Here is a 19608-nt window from a genome sequence, read left to right on the forward strand (position 1 = left end):
TATTTCATCATCACTCTCCAACTTTATAACAGCTCTTTTTCAAGTATCGCAACCATTGAATTCTGATCTCTTGGATAGGGTAGAATCCTGATCTCTTAGGTTTGGATAAACGCTGATTTTTTGGTCTTCGATTGTTCTCATAGTATAACTGCAAGTTCACTAAGTTATTATCTGATTTTAATTTTCAGCTGCAATATTTATTCTCCCTCCCTTGTCTAAATTTATCTTTTGGAAAATTAATTTAATTTCTCCTATTATTGTTTGACTTTATTTTACAAGATTTGTCGCAGCAAACACTTTCGCAAGAAAGAAAGACGGAACCATTCAACACTAGGATTGTCTTTGAAGCCTTCCCATGCCCATCGCAGTTAATAACCGCACTATAATTCAAGTTTAAGTAATTTTCACACTCTTCTCCTCTATTTCAATGAAGAAATTTAAAACTTACATAGATTTCTGTTTGACTGTAAATTCAGTAATTTATTTGAGTGCCAAAACTCGAAAGGAGGATAACTTTACCAGTCCTTTTTTTAATCCAGCAAAGACAAGCTCATTTTCCATCTAAGTTATTTAAACTTTCTGAGGTAGTAGGAATTGGACGTATTTCTGCCAAACGGAACTATGCGCATCAAGACATGAGCCCTGAGACCCATAAGAATATATGCATAACAGGGCTCACATTTTAATGCGCATAGTTCCGTTTGGCAGAAATACGACCAATTAATACAAGTAGCAGTTTTATCAATTTTGATTCGTAAGAATTGTAGTTCGGTCTTTTTAGTCTTTAGATTCATCCAAGCTCAAAATAGCTTCGACGTTAAAGTGAGTTAGTCTCACAAGTTAAACAGAATGATTAGGAAATTTTTTGTAAGATCTTAAGTTACTCAGCTTCATCCAGAACCGAAAACCAAAACTCGATTTTTTCCTCGAAGGAATTAAATACTTCATGAAGAAGATGTTTTATATACAAGGAAGCAGTGTTAAAAGGGTAGGGGAAGATGACATTCTTTTTCAAGTTTGTCAATCCATAGTGAATGAACTATAAGGCTTTAATTTTAAAGAAAGAACAGTCGAAGAGGGGATTAGCCGACAAAGTGAAAAAAAAAAGATTTAAAAAACTTATGAACCTCATGGGAGGGAGAATTGATAGAACTTCAATGTTGGAAAAAAGGGGAAAAGATCGGATCAAATAGTTTTTAAATCCCTAGATCTTGTCAAACTCCGAAAGTTATGCTGAAATAACCTCAAGCTGAATTTTTTAGGTCCAAGAACTTGTGAGATAACTGCCTCTTCCATTAATGTCTTTAAGTGTGCAAATAATCCAATCACGCATGTACCCATCTCACTAAACTCTAGCCCTATTTGATTTTTTTTTCAGTTATAATAACAACAATTGTACAATATTATGCCTTAAAGCAATCTGTCCAAATTATTTTTTTTCTCTTACAGATTCGATCAGAATACTTCCCCTCATTTTGCTCAGTCAGTGTTTGTTTCTTCCTTTTTTTTTCTGCATAGATATTTATCCATGAGTAAATGGATTCAACTTGGCTCTTGAAAAGAAATCCTGAATAAACAGTTTTGTTATAAACTGGCTTTGTAAAATTTCTGTTTTCTTTCCACAGTACCTTTTTCTGTACCGTCCAGTTTTTGCTTAGGAGAAATTGTCTCTCTAAGGCTGCGTTTATAGTGAGCAGACGCATTTGATTTGATCAGACTAAATGTGGAATCGATTTTATGGAGATGCATCCAACCCCAGGTAAATCAAATCTGGTCTAAAGAGGCGTTTATTTCATGCATCAACTCTCACAGTTTTTAGTCTCATCACATTCTCTCTGCGTTAAGAAAGTTCAGGAATAGTTGTCAAAATCATAATTTAGGTCCAAATCATAAATGCTTTGATTCAACTCCATGTGTTCTGATTCAAGCATTAGTCGAATTCACATCCAGTTTGATTGAATCAAATCGAATCTGCTCACTATAAGCACAACCTTTACGTTTTTTAAGCCTCTATTAATTTTCTTGTTAGTAATTTTTATGATCAGCTATCCCGGTACTAGACAAGATTTTTTGTTTCATCAATCTTGGTGACAAATTGCTTACCAAACTTATGTTTAAAGAACTAGATAGGAGGATATTTTCCAAGGAAGCAAGTTTGTGTTGAATGCTGCAGCTTAAAAAATTCTTATTTCAAGTAAATTAATACACGCAATCATTCAAATCGCAAACATTTTGGAGTCCCTATTTTTAAAAAAATTAAAAGCTAGGAATGCTTTAAATTATAGAAATAAAAATGCGAGTATGCAGTACCTATTAGGATAATTCAATAATCTGTAAAGAAAGGGTGCCCCTTGAATGACATGACCTATGACAATAATAGATATTTAGATAATAGATTACTTGTGTCTCTCATCAAGAAGATGCACTAATCCAAAGTATAAAATGCTCAATGTAAAAAATGCAACAGTGTATTTTCTTTGGAAAATACACTAATAACTAAAATGGTGTTACTTTAGAAATGTTGTAATCGTCTCTGTGACATGCACAAAGTTATCACACAAGAAAGAAGAAAATCATGTTCTGTTCAATTTTCAGTTCTTCATTTTTAGTTCTTCTTCGATTCCTTCTGGCCAATTTTTGAAAATGGCTCAAATACACCCTAAGTCTTTTGAATTTCGATGGTGAGACTCACAAACCAGGTACTTCGGTTTGTGACATTGCAGACTTCCTGTCATACTTTATTTTTTAAATTGGAAACCACTCAACGTCAATTCTTTAAATTGTCCATGATTTTCCCTCTCTACTTAAAGGAATTTCTGTTAAAACTTAAAGGAATGATGGTCAATCGCCTTTTAAAAAATAAAATGGGAGCGGAGATATTAAAACACCTCAAACGAGTCATGTGGTTCTGGAGTTTCTTCGGTGATATGTAACAAATATTACAAGATAAAATTTTTTGTGAACATTAACTCCTTTCAAGAACTACAATAACTATGAATTAGTCTTTTAATAATTCGTATAAATTGCCCTGAACAATGAAACTTTGAATTGGTTAGCTTTATAATCCCATTATGTTGCAAATCGTATAGTATCTACGATTGTATCTAGGTGCTTTGCCTAAACAGCCATACAAATCGTTAAGCTTTAAGCAGTCAGTCTTACTCATCATTTTTCTTTGTCCCAGTCTCTCGGCCGGATACTTAGCTGTTATTGTTGGTTTGCCTTTTCCAATGCTGAAAAAAAGGAGAAAAAAAAATTACTCTCTGATAATTTTGTACCTATCAAAAAAATTTAGCATCTTCTCCCTGGAAAGAATGTCTAAGTAGTCTCATGCTACTGTTTTCACCGCCCTCTTCATTTCTCCTTCTCCAAATTAGGAAAAGAGTACTCATATGAAGTTCAGCAAGATCTCTGATCTCAGTTGAAGAAAGAGAAGATAACATTCAATTGCTCCAATATGTGTCTCTTTTAATAGAATGAAGAAAATACATTACCTCTTTTTCAATGAGAGATTGAGGGTAACAAGAAATTGAATTGATCATTCTCAAAAAGACATAAGCGACAGAAATGGGAATACGAGAAAATCTGAAGAAAAGCGGTTGGAATAACCCATTCTGAATCTCAGAGTGCCAAAATATTTATGCAATTAATTACTCAATGGCATTATTAAGTAACGTAAAATTTGAAATGGGTCGATTATTACGCTTTTTACTGTTTTCTGAATTTTCCATTTCTGGCTCTTAAGTCTTTGAGAATAACTAAATCAATTATGTAAGGCTTTGAATCCTCAAGCTCTTTATTCTTGTCTATAATAGAGACTGTAAAACTGATAATAGTATTTTTTCGACTATATTTTAATTTTCACTCACCTGAAAAAGTTTTTTCCATAGTGCATGATACTATCAAAGTCATATTCAAATTGGTATGTGGTATTAGCCAAACTTTGCTTGTCAAAATTTGATTTAAATTCTGAAAAAGGAGCAATTAGTCAATAGATGAGTGATATTAATTAGGCTTTAACTGATAGTTTTAATTTCATAAATGTAATTATATACTGCTAATATTGAGAAAACAGTGTCAATTGGAGGAGTTTTTTAAAACTCTTCCCTTTCATCTGCCCATGGACTGTAAAATTTTTATCCGAGTTCAGTTGTACTTTTTGATGTCATGGAATATGGGTTCTCTCTGTAAAACTTCAGAATGCTCCTAATCATTTATAATTTTCATCGTTGCTTTTTTATGTCTTGCCTTGAAGAGTTCTCCAAACAATGATCGCATGTCTGTCAAACAAGTTTTAAATGCAGATTCTCAGTGAGGCAGGAATCAGTAGTTATTAGTAATTTCAGCAAAGAGTTGAGGATCATATCTCCAAGTATTTTCAAGGATGTTCTTACCGTAATTAGTGCTAATAAAAATCTCCTTTTTTTGCCGTCATTTTCCTCTCAGTTTCCATGCTTAAAAACTGCAACTTTCAACACGGTCGCGAAAAAATTGATGCTCATTGCTGTATCTTCATTACTTTATATGAACAAGGGTTTGGCGGCATTTGATCAATTTTTTTCTTCTTTCCTTTCTAAATATTTCTTGTAGGCATCTAGATCTGTGCTGTTATTCATGAAAAAGTGTCAATGGTGAGAACATAGCAATCACTCTCTAATTATGTTCTTTTATGGACATTTTTCAGGATTAAGGAACTACTACCTGGTATAACATTTTCCAAGTGAACTTTGATAAATTTGTCTCGGTCAGCTCGTGACTGCTCATGGAAAACTCCTAAGGCATGCATCAACTCATGGATTGGTCGTCCTTCTCCACCTAAACAGTTGGGTCCTGTATCATCAGGCGGCTGCAGAGATACAATTTGGGCGCCTCCGTTTTTACCAACATATGACCAGCATCTGTTGGGCAAATAATCAAATTTTAGATTTTTTCTAGGTAAAGCATTCGTATTCATTACTTACCTTTTTATACTCTTTTTTATTCTTTCCTTTTTCTTATTTGTTCATTCTCTACAAAATTGAGTTTTTTCCTGATTTTCTTGCAAATATAGCAAGACTGAGAAAATGTGCATCTCTAGTTGCAGCATTGCACGATACTTCATTTACTGTAGCTTGGAAGTATGTTTCTCGCTCAAACGTATGCCAGCGACACTTATTTTTAAGGTAATGGACCACCAGACAAGGTACAAATTTCAGCATTCTGATTTATGTCTCGTGACTAAAATTTCACGTAGAACCCGATGCGCACAACAAAAATTACCGCAATTAACACCTTACGAAGATATTTAATGATTCTTGATGCGTGAATTCAAACCACCCGCCCATGAAAGCTCAATGCTCTACGTGATCCACATCGTGCGCTAAACGTTATCATGACAGTCTCTGCGATATAAGAATCTGGCAACCTCAATCTTGACGCTTTGGCTCAGCTACAGCAAATTGCTGATAGTTTGAACAACACGTGGTGGGAAATGAACATTGCTCGATTGAGAAGATTGCTAAAACCGTTGTAGTGCGCGATTTGACTCAAGTAGAGCTTTGAGTTTCTTGTGAGCGGGCAGTTCAAATTCCTCGAAACCAATGTGAAATAAAAACGTTAATATCTTCGTTAGGAGTTGGTTTCAGTAATTTTCGTTGTGTGAATAGTGTTCTACGTGAAATTCCGGTTAAGAAACATGTATTGGATCGCTTAAATTCGTACCTTATCTAGTGGTCCATTCCTGATCCATGTAACAGCCCAATTGAACTCTTTTTCACATGGGGAAAAATACATTTTTCAATTCTTGCTTTTTCTTAGAAAAGTTGACTCGTTGATTGAATCCACTTACCCTCTAGGATATTTGATTGGCCAGATTAGAAGGTAATCTTTAGCCTTTCCATCCCATGGCCGAAATTTGATGCAAGTCATATGGTTAATAGTTGTTATCGCCTTGTAGATAGTGATGTAATGTTCGGTCTCTGAAACATGAAGCCAAATAGACACTGCTTTTTAATGTTGTAACTGGTTCTCTGTGTCTTCTATAATTTAATATAACTGTTCTGAAAAGAGCTTCCTCGATTTCGGAGAATTCGTCCATGGATCATTCCATGGGATAATTCCTCCATTCAAGAATTTTGAAATGATTTGCCTGGTGATCTCCTTCTTCCTTGTGATTGTGATAGCAAAGTTTGAAATAATCATCGTTAATCAGAGTGGTTCATAAGAGTTTTAAGTCTTCATGATGCATAATCACCACTTACTCTTTTGCTCACAAACTTGATTTTCAAGCTTGCTTTAATAAGTGCTACTTGACTGGAGATGCCAGGACATATGTGAAAAAGAGAGAGGTACTAAAAACCGACCTCTACATTTGTAGAACTTTAAAATTATTTGTTTCCTTTTTTTCTGATTCTCCTTGTTCATTTTTAACTGCTGACTCCCACATATTTAATAACAGAGCATAAACATAGGATCCGTTCCATTAAGGGCCATTTTCTGCCCTTTTGAGAGTCAAATTAAAAGAACTGTTGCCCTCCCTCCCCCCCCCCCTCCTACAAAGTTGTCTTTTTTAGGTGTTGAGTGTCCAATTTTCAAGGCCTTGTCCACACGAACGCGGTTTGCGGAACTCAGTTCGAGGAACTTGTTCCCGGAACAAGTTTTTTGCTGAGCTGAAACTTATTCCTCTAAAACCTGGAATTTCCCCCATGCTCCGAGCTTCTAAATATGTTTCTTTTGATGTGAATTTGCTTGTTTTTGTTTTTCACGTCCTTTACATATGATCTTGACATTTATTTTTGTTACTTTGGCGGTCATAATAATCTATTATTTTGCAATAATTGTATAGTTTTATTGAAGTTCCGGTTCCAGTTCGGACGAACCCGTGTGGACAGCATGCCTCGTTTCAAGGAATAAGTTCCGGGAACTGAGCAAGTTCGAGGAATAAGTTCCGCGAACTGCGCTCGTGTGGACAAGGCCCAAGGTTTATATAAAAAATTGAACGCTCGGAAAAGATGCACCCCTACGTTTTAGCTCAGTTGCCTAGTGGTCTCAAGATTTTTCATAAAAAATTACCAATCTGGATAGTTCAGCGACCGAAAGCACTAGTGCATGCTTCAAGCACTTCTTTGTTTCGTTCTCTTATCACTAATGGCTTAGAGGAACACATTTTTAAAAGAAAAGTTGCTTCAAGGATGCGCTTATACCTATACGAGCATCCCGGTATGAAAAAAGAATAAAAATGCTGTCATTGTTTTGTGTCAAACCTTGAAATAATCGGTCAACTGATTGTGAGTTAAGAAACAACAAGGAAACTTTTCTGTACATCCAGTTTTCGATGGAAACCTTACAGGTTGGACACTTAGGTGCTGAAGTGAGCAAGTGCAGTTTTGCAGGGGGTCTAAGGTATTTTCAAATTTAACTATTACTGAGGTCCTTTTGAAGTTTTCTGAAGTTTCTGTAAACTCTATCAACCTATTAAATAAAACAAGAACTAGGAATTTAAGTTCTCTTTACTTTCGTTTTTTACGACCCCTTACCATAAAGTGGGCTGATAACATATGGCACTGTTCTATTCTTCCACAGTTTGTCTGGGAAAACATCCCATCGTAAGCCAACTCGCCAATCTCCGTAAGTCTTGAAAAATAGAGAAAAGAGAATGAGAATAATTTTAAAGAAATTATACAGAACAAGTAAGGTTTACCAGTATGTATTTCATATTATTATAATTTGCAAGGTTTTACCATGACAGTTTAGTTGCTGAATACCGCAAGAAACGTTTCTTCTCAAGAAACTTTGTTTCGAGATAGAAGCCATTGAAAGCCTGCTTATTGCTCTTGTTTACATACACGTTTGATCAAATTAAGTCATATATTTTTGGTTTTAATTCCTAGAACTAAATTAAAGTTTGAAGAAAAATGATGCCCGTTAAAGTATTTCTCAAGGCTATCTTTCTTAAGGCACTTTAGTGGTGTAAACGAGTTGTAAGCTTTGCTGGCATTCATTATTTATAAAAAAAAAATAAAATGTTTAACTTCAGCTGTTGCCCTTTATGCAAAAAGAAAATTTCTTCTTTTAACCACTCATCTTCTCTTTTAAACATGCCTGGAAAAGCTGAGTTTCTCTCATCAAGAAACACTTAAATAATTGATTTCTTCGTGTGTCCAGTCTTGAAATCCATTTTAACGCAGTTTGATAAGTAAGAGAGATTAAATTGTTTGTCTGTTTCATTATAAATGAAATTATTACGAAAGTTAAATTGAAAAGTATTCTATTTTACCTCATCATTGATGGCCATATCTCCCTGAAAGAGTCCAGGTCTGACCTCTGGATCGATCTCTGGGTCAGCAAGAAGTTTTTCAGCATCCTCTGCTGTGAATCCAATCTGAGCTGAACGAGATGAGAAAGAATCACAATAAAATAACATGTTTATTTTCCCCCAATTTTTTTAAAAAGTATAAACGAAGTGAATATTGACTGACTTGTATTTTGTAAAGTTTTGAACTTGAAACTTCAAAGTCAATGCTTTAGACAAACTTCAGTTTTAAAAAAATATTCAACATTTTTGCCATGAAAGTGGAGGCCTTTGTCTCATTGCAATCGGTCCATTTTAATCGTATGATGACATGCGTCTTTGTGAAGATTTCAATCCATGGAAAAATGTCCCCTTTGCTTGGCAGTGTTGCCAAGTTGGAATCATCAAAATCGCATAGCTCTTCAAGAAATTTAGACATCAAGTTATGATTTGTGCTGAAATTTTTCTGAAAACTGGCTCTTGAACGTAATATCCAGATTTTTGATCCTATGTTAATTTAGTCTGCCTTGTTATGATCTGTCCAATCTTTCAGTTCGTAAAATTTTAGTAACTTGGAAGTATCAAAAAAGGCTAACGTTTGGTTTCAGAAAAAAATGGATGTGAAAGATTTCTCGTTGAATGAAAAATCAGCCTTCATGGAAACTATTAGTGCCTGTGCTTTTTTATCAACACCTTTGCATCTCAGGCTCATCATAAGTACGTTTTCTGTCAAAAGTTTGAAGTAATTTCATAAAAATCAGACCAAGCAAAATTTTTGTCTGATAATGACACCTGCAATTCCAAAATTGGACTACCTCAATAGTTACATTTCTTTTTAAAATAAGGGCTGAGTGACTTAGCCAACTGAGATACCCACCTAAATAACGCAATGATAGCCAGACTTTGGATTGTCAAGTCTCAAATTCAATTGAAATTTTTTACTCTTTCGATTTTTATGAAATTGCACCTAAATTTTGGCTGGAAGGCATATTTTTTTGGATCTTGCATTGCAGAGGCAAGAAAAGAAGAAGGCTCAGAACTTGTAAACTGGCCATTTCCATTAAAGCCATGATACATAGATAGATGTGGGATGTACTGAGGAATCATTTACATTTCTTTTTTCCAAATCAAAGCATACATCTTTTATCACATTTACAATTCTAAGTAATTTTACCAACTGAAAAATCAGACAAATGGCAACAAGGCAAATTTAAATTTACAGTGTACCTATTTGAATTTTGGACTAAAGGGAATTGTTTCAGAAAAGTTTTAGCATCAAGCAGAATTTGATATTTTAATCCATTGCGGAGCCATGGCATTTTGATGGTTCCAATTTAGCAATGCTGCTGCGTGATTTTAATTTCTTACGAAACAAAACTTTTTTGGGGGTCGAAACCCTAAGGAGAAGGCGTGTCATAAGCTGCAGGGCAACTCATGAAAATTTAAGGAAGATCTAAAAATAAGCAAAAATCGCCTTTTTAAAATGACCCTCTTCCTTCAGGGTATTCTCAATATGTAGATTAGTCAATTTTGAAACCCATCAATTTTCAATTTTCCGCGTCAATTTTCCATACCCATCGTTTAATGTGCTCTCTTTGTTTTCATAAAAAAAATTATAGTTTTTTCATAAAAGAAAATTGTAGTTTTTTCTTTTAAAAAATATAGTTTTTTTTATTGTAAACATTTTGTTTTGCAAAGGTCCTGTGGATAATTAATTAAATTGAAATAACACCTTTCCCCTTTTTTTCTCGTTTTTTTTCTTTTTTTCAAATTTACAGCTAGGAACCAAGAGTATTAATAAGACTCTCAGTTTATTTCGTTTGTAAACATTCAGTTTCAATAATGAATGTACTAATAATTTGTCAACCATTTGTCGAAGCAACACTAGCCGCAGGAAAATAAATAGTCTCCCACTCAGTTTTAAATATTTTTTGATTTTACTTACCATCTTCTGGTACAGGAGGGTGTTGTATCTCTGGTATAGTCGGTAAATTTATGCCGCGGCCCTGACAAACAATGGAGTAAACCAAAATCAAGAAGGGATATTTCATCGCTTCCCCTCTTCCCTCTCTATCCCTCTTTTTCACTTCTCGCACTTGATCTTCACAAATTTACGAGCTCGCACCATGCTAACTGAACAGGTAAAATTACCACAGAAAAAAAAAACCACGAAAATACAATAAACTAAAGTCAGAATTTTTTTAAACTAAAAGTTCATCCTTTCAAACTTTAACTGCAGACAATTTAAATATCAAAAGAGTCAGTGGCCTCTGATTTTATTTAAAAGTATTGAATGAAGCTCATTTAGGAGAAAAGGTGGATTACTTCTTTCTTCTATAAAGATTTGTACACTTTTTAAAGTGGGAACACTCAGGGGGACAAAAAAAGATGTGTAGAGGAAGTGTGAGTGACTTAGAATATTTGAATTCTGATTAAGTTGGTTATCATCTGTGGGTGTCTGGCTGTGAGCTGAGATGTATGCTTATGTAGGTCATTCAACTTGGAGAAACCAGTTTGTGTGCCTCTATCACCACCTTGACATTCATTATAAGCTGTGATTAATAAGTAGTCACATGGAGTCCTGCTCCTGCACAGTGCAGACCCCCATAGGAATGCAAGCCCCCCTGGCCCCCTTCCTCCCCCCTCTCCACCTTTTGCCTCTACTCTCAATTCAACTTTCATAGCTCATATCTCAAGAATTTTATGATTCAGTCTGATCAAGAATTTGTATTCTATTTTTGTCCTGTCAGCTTATACTTTTTTCTTTGTTTGGTTTCTAAAAATGTGCTTTATTCATTGGTGAAAGTAAAATGTCCTGGTTTTCTCAAAGACTCAAAATAACATCCATCTACCAAGGAATCATTTCCATTGATTTTTTCAACTGCTCTAAAAAATGTAAAGGATAGTCTTATACACTTTTATCTTTTCTTTCCCTATTATTTTCTTAATTGGGCATTTAAGTTCCATAAGTACTCCTACTGTTTTTAACATTCCCACTTTCCACCGTTTCACTATTTTCAGTCTACAAGGTGTTTTTATTTGTAGCTTTGTGTCAAGGCACTTTCTGTAATGTAATAAAAAATGCAGGCCCAATTGTGACTATTGTCCATGAGTTGTAATTGATTTATTCTTTAATTAAAAGGAATTTACTTTTTCTTCATTTTGTAAATTTTAAGATTTCTCTCGGATAAAGGTCCACATTTCCAATAAAAGTATTGGCTTTACTCAACTGCAAAAAAATAATAATGATTCTAGTGGGAGGATAGTTCACCCAACAACTAGCACAGTATACTTGTTATTTTACTTTGCATGTAGTTGAAGATGGACCAAAGTCTATAATATGACAATTATTTTAAGGAATGTCACAGTTATTACTTGAAAAAAAAAAAAAAAAAAAAAAAAATGCTGATTTAAGATGATGGCTATCAAGAGTGCCAAAAATAATTTTCAGCATTGGAGCAAACTTTTAAAAAAGTTGCAAAAAGACAACTGCCTTGCAAGACTGTTTCAATTGAAGGGATGCTCATGAATGTCGACTATGAAACTAGAAAAAAATGTTTCTTGATCTCTATTTCCTACACATGATCATTTTTAATTTTTTAAGAGCATATTGCTTGATACTTTTGCTTAAAATTCTCTAAGAACATTCTTAAAAAAGGAAAAATATAAATGCCAAAATTTTGCACTGGAATAGCATAAAGTTGTTCCTTAAACTAAAATATTGTAACAGAAGTCAGAAACAGCATTTTAAATGATGTGTTTTTCCAGTTTTGCCATCTATATGTACTGTGAAACTCTTTAATTCATTACTTGTATAATTTTAATTCGTTTTTTTTGTTGCAGGTGTCATAAACAAACGCAGCAGCCATGATGGTCGGATATGACACGAGAAAATTACATAATTTGAACAATGATGATCTGATGTTGGGAGGCGCCATTGCCGGAGGTCTAACTCGCCTTCTTTGTCAACCATTAGACGTCATCAAAGTCAGACTGCAGGTGACTTGACTCCCATTTCAAAATATTGTCAATGCTGATAGTCATAATCATTGAAGGAACATTTTGACCAGGTTTACGAAGTTAATGGAAGGTGAAAGCCGATAAATTAGATGTAAAAAATTGTTGTAAAAGTCAAGAGATGAAATCTCTCAAATTCGTGGCTTGCATAGAAAGTCCTAAGAATGATAAATGGGTCATTAGTTATTTTCACACTATTTGTGCAAGATTAGAACTGAATATGGATTATATACTCAGATATTTAAGCTTGAAATCAATTCAAAATGATCTAGTAATATCCATTGCAGAAGAAAAATGTAAAGAAGTGCTTAAATAATAAAATGCACACTGTAAAGAACTTCAATGTCTGCCAAGACAGTACCCACAGACGTAAAATAGGAATGGGGGATATTTTCCACTCTCTGACTTCTCACCACTGCAGTGGCTCAATTATTGAAACTACGTCGGTACGTCAAGGCGAGACAAAGTCTTATTGTAACCATGGAGTGTATTGCATTTCAATGTCTAATCAGGCTGCTTTAAACTCTTAATAATCTGCTGGCTGGAGGAGCCACTGAAGCCTCAACTGTTGGTTAGTTACGCAACTTCAAACGAAATTCAAGGAAATCTTCCAGTATATTTGGCTAGTTCCATAACATTTCGCGGTTTGTGGATCTCTATTAGGCAAACAGACTTTAATGGTTTCTACATGAGAAAATTTGAGTTTAAACTCTAAGCATAGCAGCTTTCAAATCTCTAGTCAGTATAGAGTAAAATTATTCTGAAGATACTTTTAAATCAATCTTTCATCAGTTGCTTGAATTTGTGAAATTTTTAACAATTTTGAAAACTAAACAGATGTAATATGAATTGACTAACTGATGAGCATTTTTTTTATCCCTAATCCTTCTATTCTTCCCAGTTTTGTGGCAGGGTATTGAAAAAATGAAATGCTTACTAGCCTCCTAATCAAAGTACGCAGCTTCTCATTCTAATGGCCTTTAAAATTCCTCAACAGATCTTTTTTTTTCGTAGGTAATGATGCGCGTCACCATTTTTTTGGCTTTTTTATTTTTTTTTTATCATACTAAAATCTTCCAAGCTTAATACTCAAATTTGATTTTTTCACAGTTGCAAGTAGAGAGACCTTCCAGATCTCAACCCGATGCTAAGTACCATGGAACATTACAAACTTGTAGCAAAATCGTGAAAGAAGAAGGATACAGAGCCTTGTATAAGGGACATGTTTCAGCACAGCTCTTATCCATATCATATGGAATTGCAAGTGTAAGTCCCGGAAAGTTTTTTAGAACGACTCATGTCATGCTAATACTTTTTTATAGGTCTGGTTAGTTTGTTCTGTGATGCCAGCAGTTGTTCAGACAAGCCCTTTATTTACTTATCACTACCCAATTTTCACTACTTACGTTTTGCAGATAATAGAGTAAAACGCCTCTTCATGAGAAATCTAACAAAGTTTTTTTTAAATATTTGTCTAATCTCAAATTCTTTTCATTTTTATAACTGAAGTTGTAGAGCAAGATTTTTTATTTATTTTTCAGTTTGCTTCTTTCGAGTATTTCACAAAGGAAGTATTCGTCAGGAAACCACATATGAAAGATTTGTCCCCTGTCACTTTCATTTGTGGAGGAGCTGCCAATGGTTTGGCCACTGTAATCTCTTATCCATTTGACACAATTCGCACCCGTTTCATCGGTCAAGGGAAACCTCCAGTGAGTATAATTTCTATCCACTGGTTTAAATCACTAAAAGTTTTTGGGGACTGTTTGGTAGTTTCCTTTTCCCAAGTTTGACTTTTATCTCCTTCTTTTTTTCATTGAAGAATCATATAAATGTTTTCATTAATTTTTCCAAATTAATGCTGTTTATCATTATAATGCTTTCACTCTTTCTTTTTTTGTTAGGTACCTAAGATGGGAAGTTGACTTACTGCCTCTATTATTTCTCTAAGTGCACTAACTAGTCAACTGAAATGAAAGTCCATGTAGATCTGTACTTCATCATAACCCCTTAAAATACAAACGTAATTTCATCTTCATGTACTCAAGAATTAGGAAAAAAGAAAATTTATTTTTGCTTAGTTAATTTTTAAGCATTTTTCGCACCTTTTTCAAAATTTTTTTGACAGCCTGAAAATTTGTAATCTCTTTATCATTATAAGGAATGGTTCAAAATCTCTTCTCTTGGTCTTTGAAGCTCTGTTATGGAGCTCACAGGAAAGTGAGTGCTGTCAAAGGGGCTCATTTGTGTGAATGTTTTTGCACACCATCATATATTTGAAAATGTTACGTGTTCAATTTTCGTCGCTTAGCACAAAACTCTCAGTGTATTGTCTACTTTCCAAACTTTGTAATTTTTCCAGCATTTTATGATTTATTATTTTTTCAGGTTTACACCGGTCTGTTTAATTGTATAGGTACAATTCTCAAAGTGGAAGGGTTTCGGTCTCTGTACAGAGGTTTTTTTGCAACATTAATACAAATCATTCCTCATGGAGGTGCTCAGTTTGCAATTTATAATAAGATCAGTGTAATATTTAAGGAAAAAGGTAAATCATTATAATCCCTCTATTTCTGTAAAGTTTATGTTCATCAGCAGATATCAAATGATGAATGAATATCATTCTGTAGCTGATGCAATCTATTGTAGAGTAATGGAAAGTAATGGATTTCTTTCAATGTGGATTGTGGAGCAGCCAATCAACCAATGCCAAGATGACTGACGGCTCAGAGCCTTAAGCCAGTGGCTTAAAAATCGACCTCAGTCAGCCAGTTTTTAAGACTTGAAATTTACTGACAAGAATATATTAGTGAAACATTGTATTAACATTTCGAAAGAAATTCTGAAGTCTTTCCATACAAATCCCCTTAAGGAATAGTATCGCTTACTTTTTTGTATTGCACTCGTTTAAATTTCTTCAATTTTTTCATCATGCAGTGTTTTTGTCAGTCCAGAAAACTTAAGAAGTCAGAGCATTCATGGTAACAGAAAAGTCAGGGAATTCACAGGACATGTCCAGAAATTTTGGGAGCAGTATTTAGCAGAAGTGAACGTAATTATAAAAAAAAAAAAAAAAAAAAAAAAAAAAAAAAAAAAAAAAAAAAACACTAAGTAGAAGTTTAATGCCAAAGTCAGGCAATCCTAACATTTCAGAGTCAAGGCAAAGTATTAACAGTCAGGGAACTTCAGGGAAACTAAAATTGAAAAAAAAATGGAAACCCTGATTCATGTCAATTTTGTGTTCTTTAGCTCACTCCCAAAAAATCCTCAGCTGTCAAATCATTCTCTATTATCTTTTTACAAATTAAAATTCTGCTCAAAGCAGAAATAATCTGTACTTAATTATATCAATGTTGAATTTTGATTTTCTAGGAATTTTTGTAATGTCGAGTTTGTATACTGTGAAGGATAGGAAAAAATACTTATCTCCATTTGGAAGTTTCCTTGCTGGTGCTATTGCTGGAGCAGGAGCCAAAGTAGCAATTTATCCTTTGGATCTTGCCAAAAAGCGACTCCAGATTCAAGGGAATTACAATGAAGTGCGGGAAGGATTCGGAAAGGTACGTTTGCTGATGCTCCATTCTTATGCCAAATAAAATAATTGAGGAGATATCAGGGAAAAGGGCATAGAAATAAAAAAATGAGCTTTCAGAAAAATGCATTGTAAGTTTCAATTGCTGTTTTCTGACTGCTGAGTAAGACTTATAATGCAGAACATTTGTGTTCACATGTGAAAGATTTGCTTTTGCCTGAGGCTTGTTTTTGTATCCAGTCGCTCCTTGTCTATGCTCTTTTCTCATTTGCCGTCATTTTCTCCCATTTTTTATCTCTCTAATCGTTTGTAATTTTTGTTTGCAGAAGTTCGTCTGTTCGGGATTAGTTGACTGCATTAAGTTGACTTACAGAAATGAAGGCTTCTTTGCATTGTATAAAGGTTTGAAGCCTACTTTACTCAAGGCAATGATAGCAACATCTCTGCATTTTGCAATTTATGAACAAACTCTGTTGTTTTTATCGAATTCAAAGATTGCTAAAACAGAATCGTGATCAGACATTCTTTTTTGCACTCGATTAGCTTGTAATCTAGCTACTGTTTGAAAAAACTGCAAAATATCATTTTCCCTAATTTTAGGTGTACAAAATAATTGAATTTTGAGGAAAATTTAGAAATTGTTTGTACTATTTTTTGTCTTAAATATTTAGTTTGTGGCAGGCTTCCTGGTGAGAATAGTTACCGGAATTCATTATTGTAGTGCCAGGCTAATTTTGTTATGTAGCAGTTTGATGTCCTAATAAGATTTGTTATTTTTTCAAGCATTTTTGCAATTATTAACAAGATGAAAATTTCCAAATAATAAAGGTACCTTTGTTAGTTTCCATGTTTATTTTGGTATTTTATCCAAAAAATATCCCTATAAATTAAATTTTACCTTCTTACTCTCTTGTTTCGATGTATACAGCTGTGACTGTTTGAAGTAAACAAAAATCGGATCGAAAACAACATAGCACCATTCACATTATAATATTGGTAAGATTGTCCATCCTCTATTTTTACAATAAATTGACTGAAAGCAGATGGACTAATTAAATTTATGTGGTAACTTTTCTGTCTGATTTTTATTTTTTGGAAGTATTCACTACTTAAATTCTGAGATTTTTTTCACAGCATAACAGAAGCTGTCAAATCGTCAGCGCATACCAATGCTAGTAGTTCGTCATTGTGAACGCAGTTCAATTAGCTTGAAAATGATCTGTCCATGAAATTTTGAATTCAATTCAAAGTTTGTACCTAAAAAGGATACACTATATAGTTCTCAGCACAACAGTCAGTATATAGTGGATTGACTATTTTGAAAGCAGAAGACAGTGGTTGAAAATAATAAATGCAGCGTGAAATTACAAAAATCCAAGGTGCATCAATTGCATTTTCCTATTCCAACAACATATTTTATTCGCTTACTATGTAACAGCTTTTCAATGAAACTATTAATTCATCAATTATTTTAGCATTATACGATGATTGATTCACGCTTCACATTACATTTATTGCAAGGTTGAGTTAGCATTATTCTCAGGCCCGCCACTTCCCATTTCGGGCCCTGCTACCAGTTTTAAGGTCCGGGCCCAAAGCACGGAGGGGGGGGGGAGTCCAAGGGGCATCCCCCGAGAAATTTAAGAATACGACTAATCGGACGCATTGTGAAACTTCCATAAAGAATTTTTCCATCAATTTCTGCGGAATAATTATGTTTTTTTTTTCTACTTTCAGCACAAAATACTTGCGAATTGTTGCATTAATTCAAAACATCTGAAAAATTTTTATTTTTTTTTTGGGGGGGGGGACATATGATACTATTTTCAGTTCTAAGAGGGCCAGGCCCCCCTGGACTCCCCCTTCCTTTGTCTATGACAAGGGAATTGAGCCATGAGCCATTGAAGTCGAGGATGCCCAGACTGGAGACTCATCTGACGACGGAAGAAAATGAAACGCAGTTACTAAAAATATCCCTCTGTACTAAAAATCTTAAAAATAGATAGAAATTTTCCAAGAAGTATACTTCTTTGAAAATTTAAGAAGAATTCTACAGTGTCCCAGCGTGTTTCTGAAAATCTATTCACCTTTTGCGAAATTTTTAGGGTAAATTTTTTACTTTTTCTTACGAAACAAGGGTTGCATGTGAATTCGTAGTGGATTTTCACGGGTAACACGGGCCCCGGTACCAGGGACCCAGTATCCCCCCCCTTGTGGCGGGCCTGCCTTCATGCAAGCTGGGCTTGTCGATTTCCTCTGAAATTTTTGCAGTGGTGAATGCATAGGTAGCTGAAGTGCGCTTCAGCTAGAATTGTATTTAGCAAATGGGTGGTTTTTCTACGAGGATTAAAAATAAACGAGTGGTACGGATTGTAACAAAAGAATATGAACTATGCATAACGATAATCCGGGTATCGGAACTTGGCTGTTTTGAAAACGCCTTCAAATGCGGCGTGATACCTCACGCATTCTGGAGAGTTCAAATAGTTGTATCATTGCGCCGTAGGAATGTGACGTTAGATTTAAATGGAGATAGCCTCCATGCACGCTGGGCTTGTCGATTTCCTTTGACATTTTTGCAATGGTGAATGCATAGCTGAAGTGCGCTCTAGCTAGAATTGTATTTAGCAAATAGGTGGTTTTTCTACGAGGATTAAAAATAAACGAGTGGTCCGGAATATAACAAAAGAATATGAACTATGCGAAACGATAATCCGGGTATCGGAACTTGCCTGTTTTGAAAACGCTTTCAAATGCGGCGTGATACCTCACGCATTCCGGAGAGTTCAAATAGTTGTATCATTGCGCCTTAGAAATGCGACGGCAAGATTACAATTGAAATAGCCTCCATGCACGCTGGCCTTTTCGATTTCCGTTAACATTTATGCAGCCATGAATGCGCTTAAGAGCGCTTCAGCTAGAATTGTACTTACATTGGGTGGTTTTTCTACGAGGATTAAAAATAAACAAGTGGCACGGAATATAACAAAAGAATATGAACTATGCAAAACGATAATCCGGGTATCGCAACTTGGCTGATTTGAAAACGCCTTCAAATGCGGCGTGATACCTCACGCATTCCGGAGAGTTCAAATAGTTGTATCATTGCGCCGTATGAATATGACGGAAGATTTAAATGGAAAAAGCCTTCCTTCATGCAGGCTCGCCACATCTCATCTCGAGCCCTGGTACCAGTTTTAAGGTCCGGGCCCCAAGCACGGAGGGGGGGGGGGGGTCCGAGGGGCATCTCCCGAGAAATTTTAGAATTTATATGACTAATCGGACGAATTTTGAAGCTTCCATAAAGAATTTTTCCATGAATTTCTGCGGAATAATTATGTTTTTTTTTTTTTTTTTTTTTTTTTTTTTTTATATAAATACTTTCAGCACTTAAAATACTTGCGAATTGTTGCATTCAAAACATCTGAATTTTTTTTTTTTGGGGGGGGGGGCATATGATACTATTTTCAGTTCTATGAGGGCCAGGCCCCCCTAGACTCCCCCTTCGTTTGTCTATGGCAAGGGAGTTGAGCCATGAGCCATTGAAGTCGAGGATGCCCAGACTGGAGACTCTTAGCATCTGACGACGGAAGAAAATGAAACAAAGTCACTAAAAATATCCCTCTGTACTGAAAATCTTGAAAATAGGTAGAAATTTTCCAAGAAGTATACTTCTTTGAAAATTTAAGAAGAATTCTACAGTGCCCCAACGTGTTTCTGAAAATCTATTCACCTTTTATGAAATTTTTAGGGTAAATTTTTCACTTTTTCTTGCGAAACAAGGGTTGCA

At 34.8% G+C, this 19608-nt stretch overlaps 2 protein-coding genes across 2 annotated transcripts; one reads left to right on the top strand and one right to left on the bottom strand.

Moving 5' to 3' along the window:
- Positions 1–893: 893 nt before the first annotated feature.
- On the bottom strand, positions 894–12024 carry LOC109032859 (hatching enzyme 1.2). Its single transcript, XM_019045171.2, has 7 exons — positions 10215–12024; positions 8255–8364; positions 7515–7611; positions 5828–5957; positions 4702–4898; positions 3870–3969; positions 894–3233 (listed from the first exon to the last, which is right to left on the bottom strand). Exons 1-7 carry the CDS (start codon positions 10318–10320, stop codon positions 3059–3061), a joined length of 915 nt encoding a protein of 304 aa, XP_018900716.1. The 5' UTR covers positions 10321–12024; the 3' UTR covers positions 894–3058.
- On the top strand, positions 4796–16666 carry LOC109032858 (mitochondrial thiamine pyrophosphate carrier). The gene is made up of 7 exons (XM_019045170.2): positions 4796–4935; positions 12113–12268; positions 13397–13552; positions 13828–13998; positions 14675–14834; positions 15659–15846; positions 16145–16666. Exons 2-7 carry the CDS (start codon positions 12137–12139, stop codon positions 16331–16333), a joined length of 996 nt encoding a protein of 331 aa, XP_018900715.1. The 5' UTR covers positions 4796–4935; positions 12113–12136; the 3' UTR covers positions 16334–16666.
- The last annotated feature ends 2942 nt before the right edge of the window (positions 16667–19608 follow it).

The sequence above is a fragment of the Bemisia tabaci genome, chromosome 4, assembly GCF_918797505.1.
Source record: "Bemisia tabaci chromosome 4, PGI_BMITA_v3".
In the NCBI taxonomy this organism is placed as follows: Eukaryota; Metazoa; Arthropoda; class Insecta; order Hemiptera; family Aleyrodidae; genus Bemisia; species Bemisia tabaci.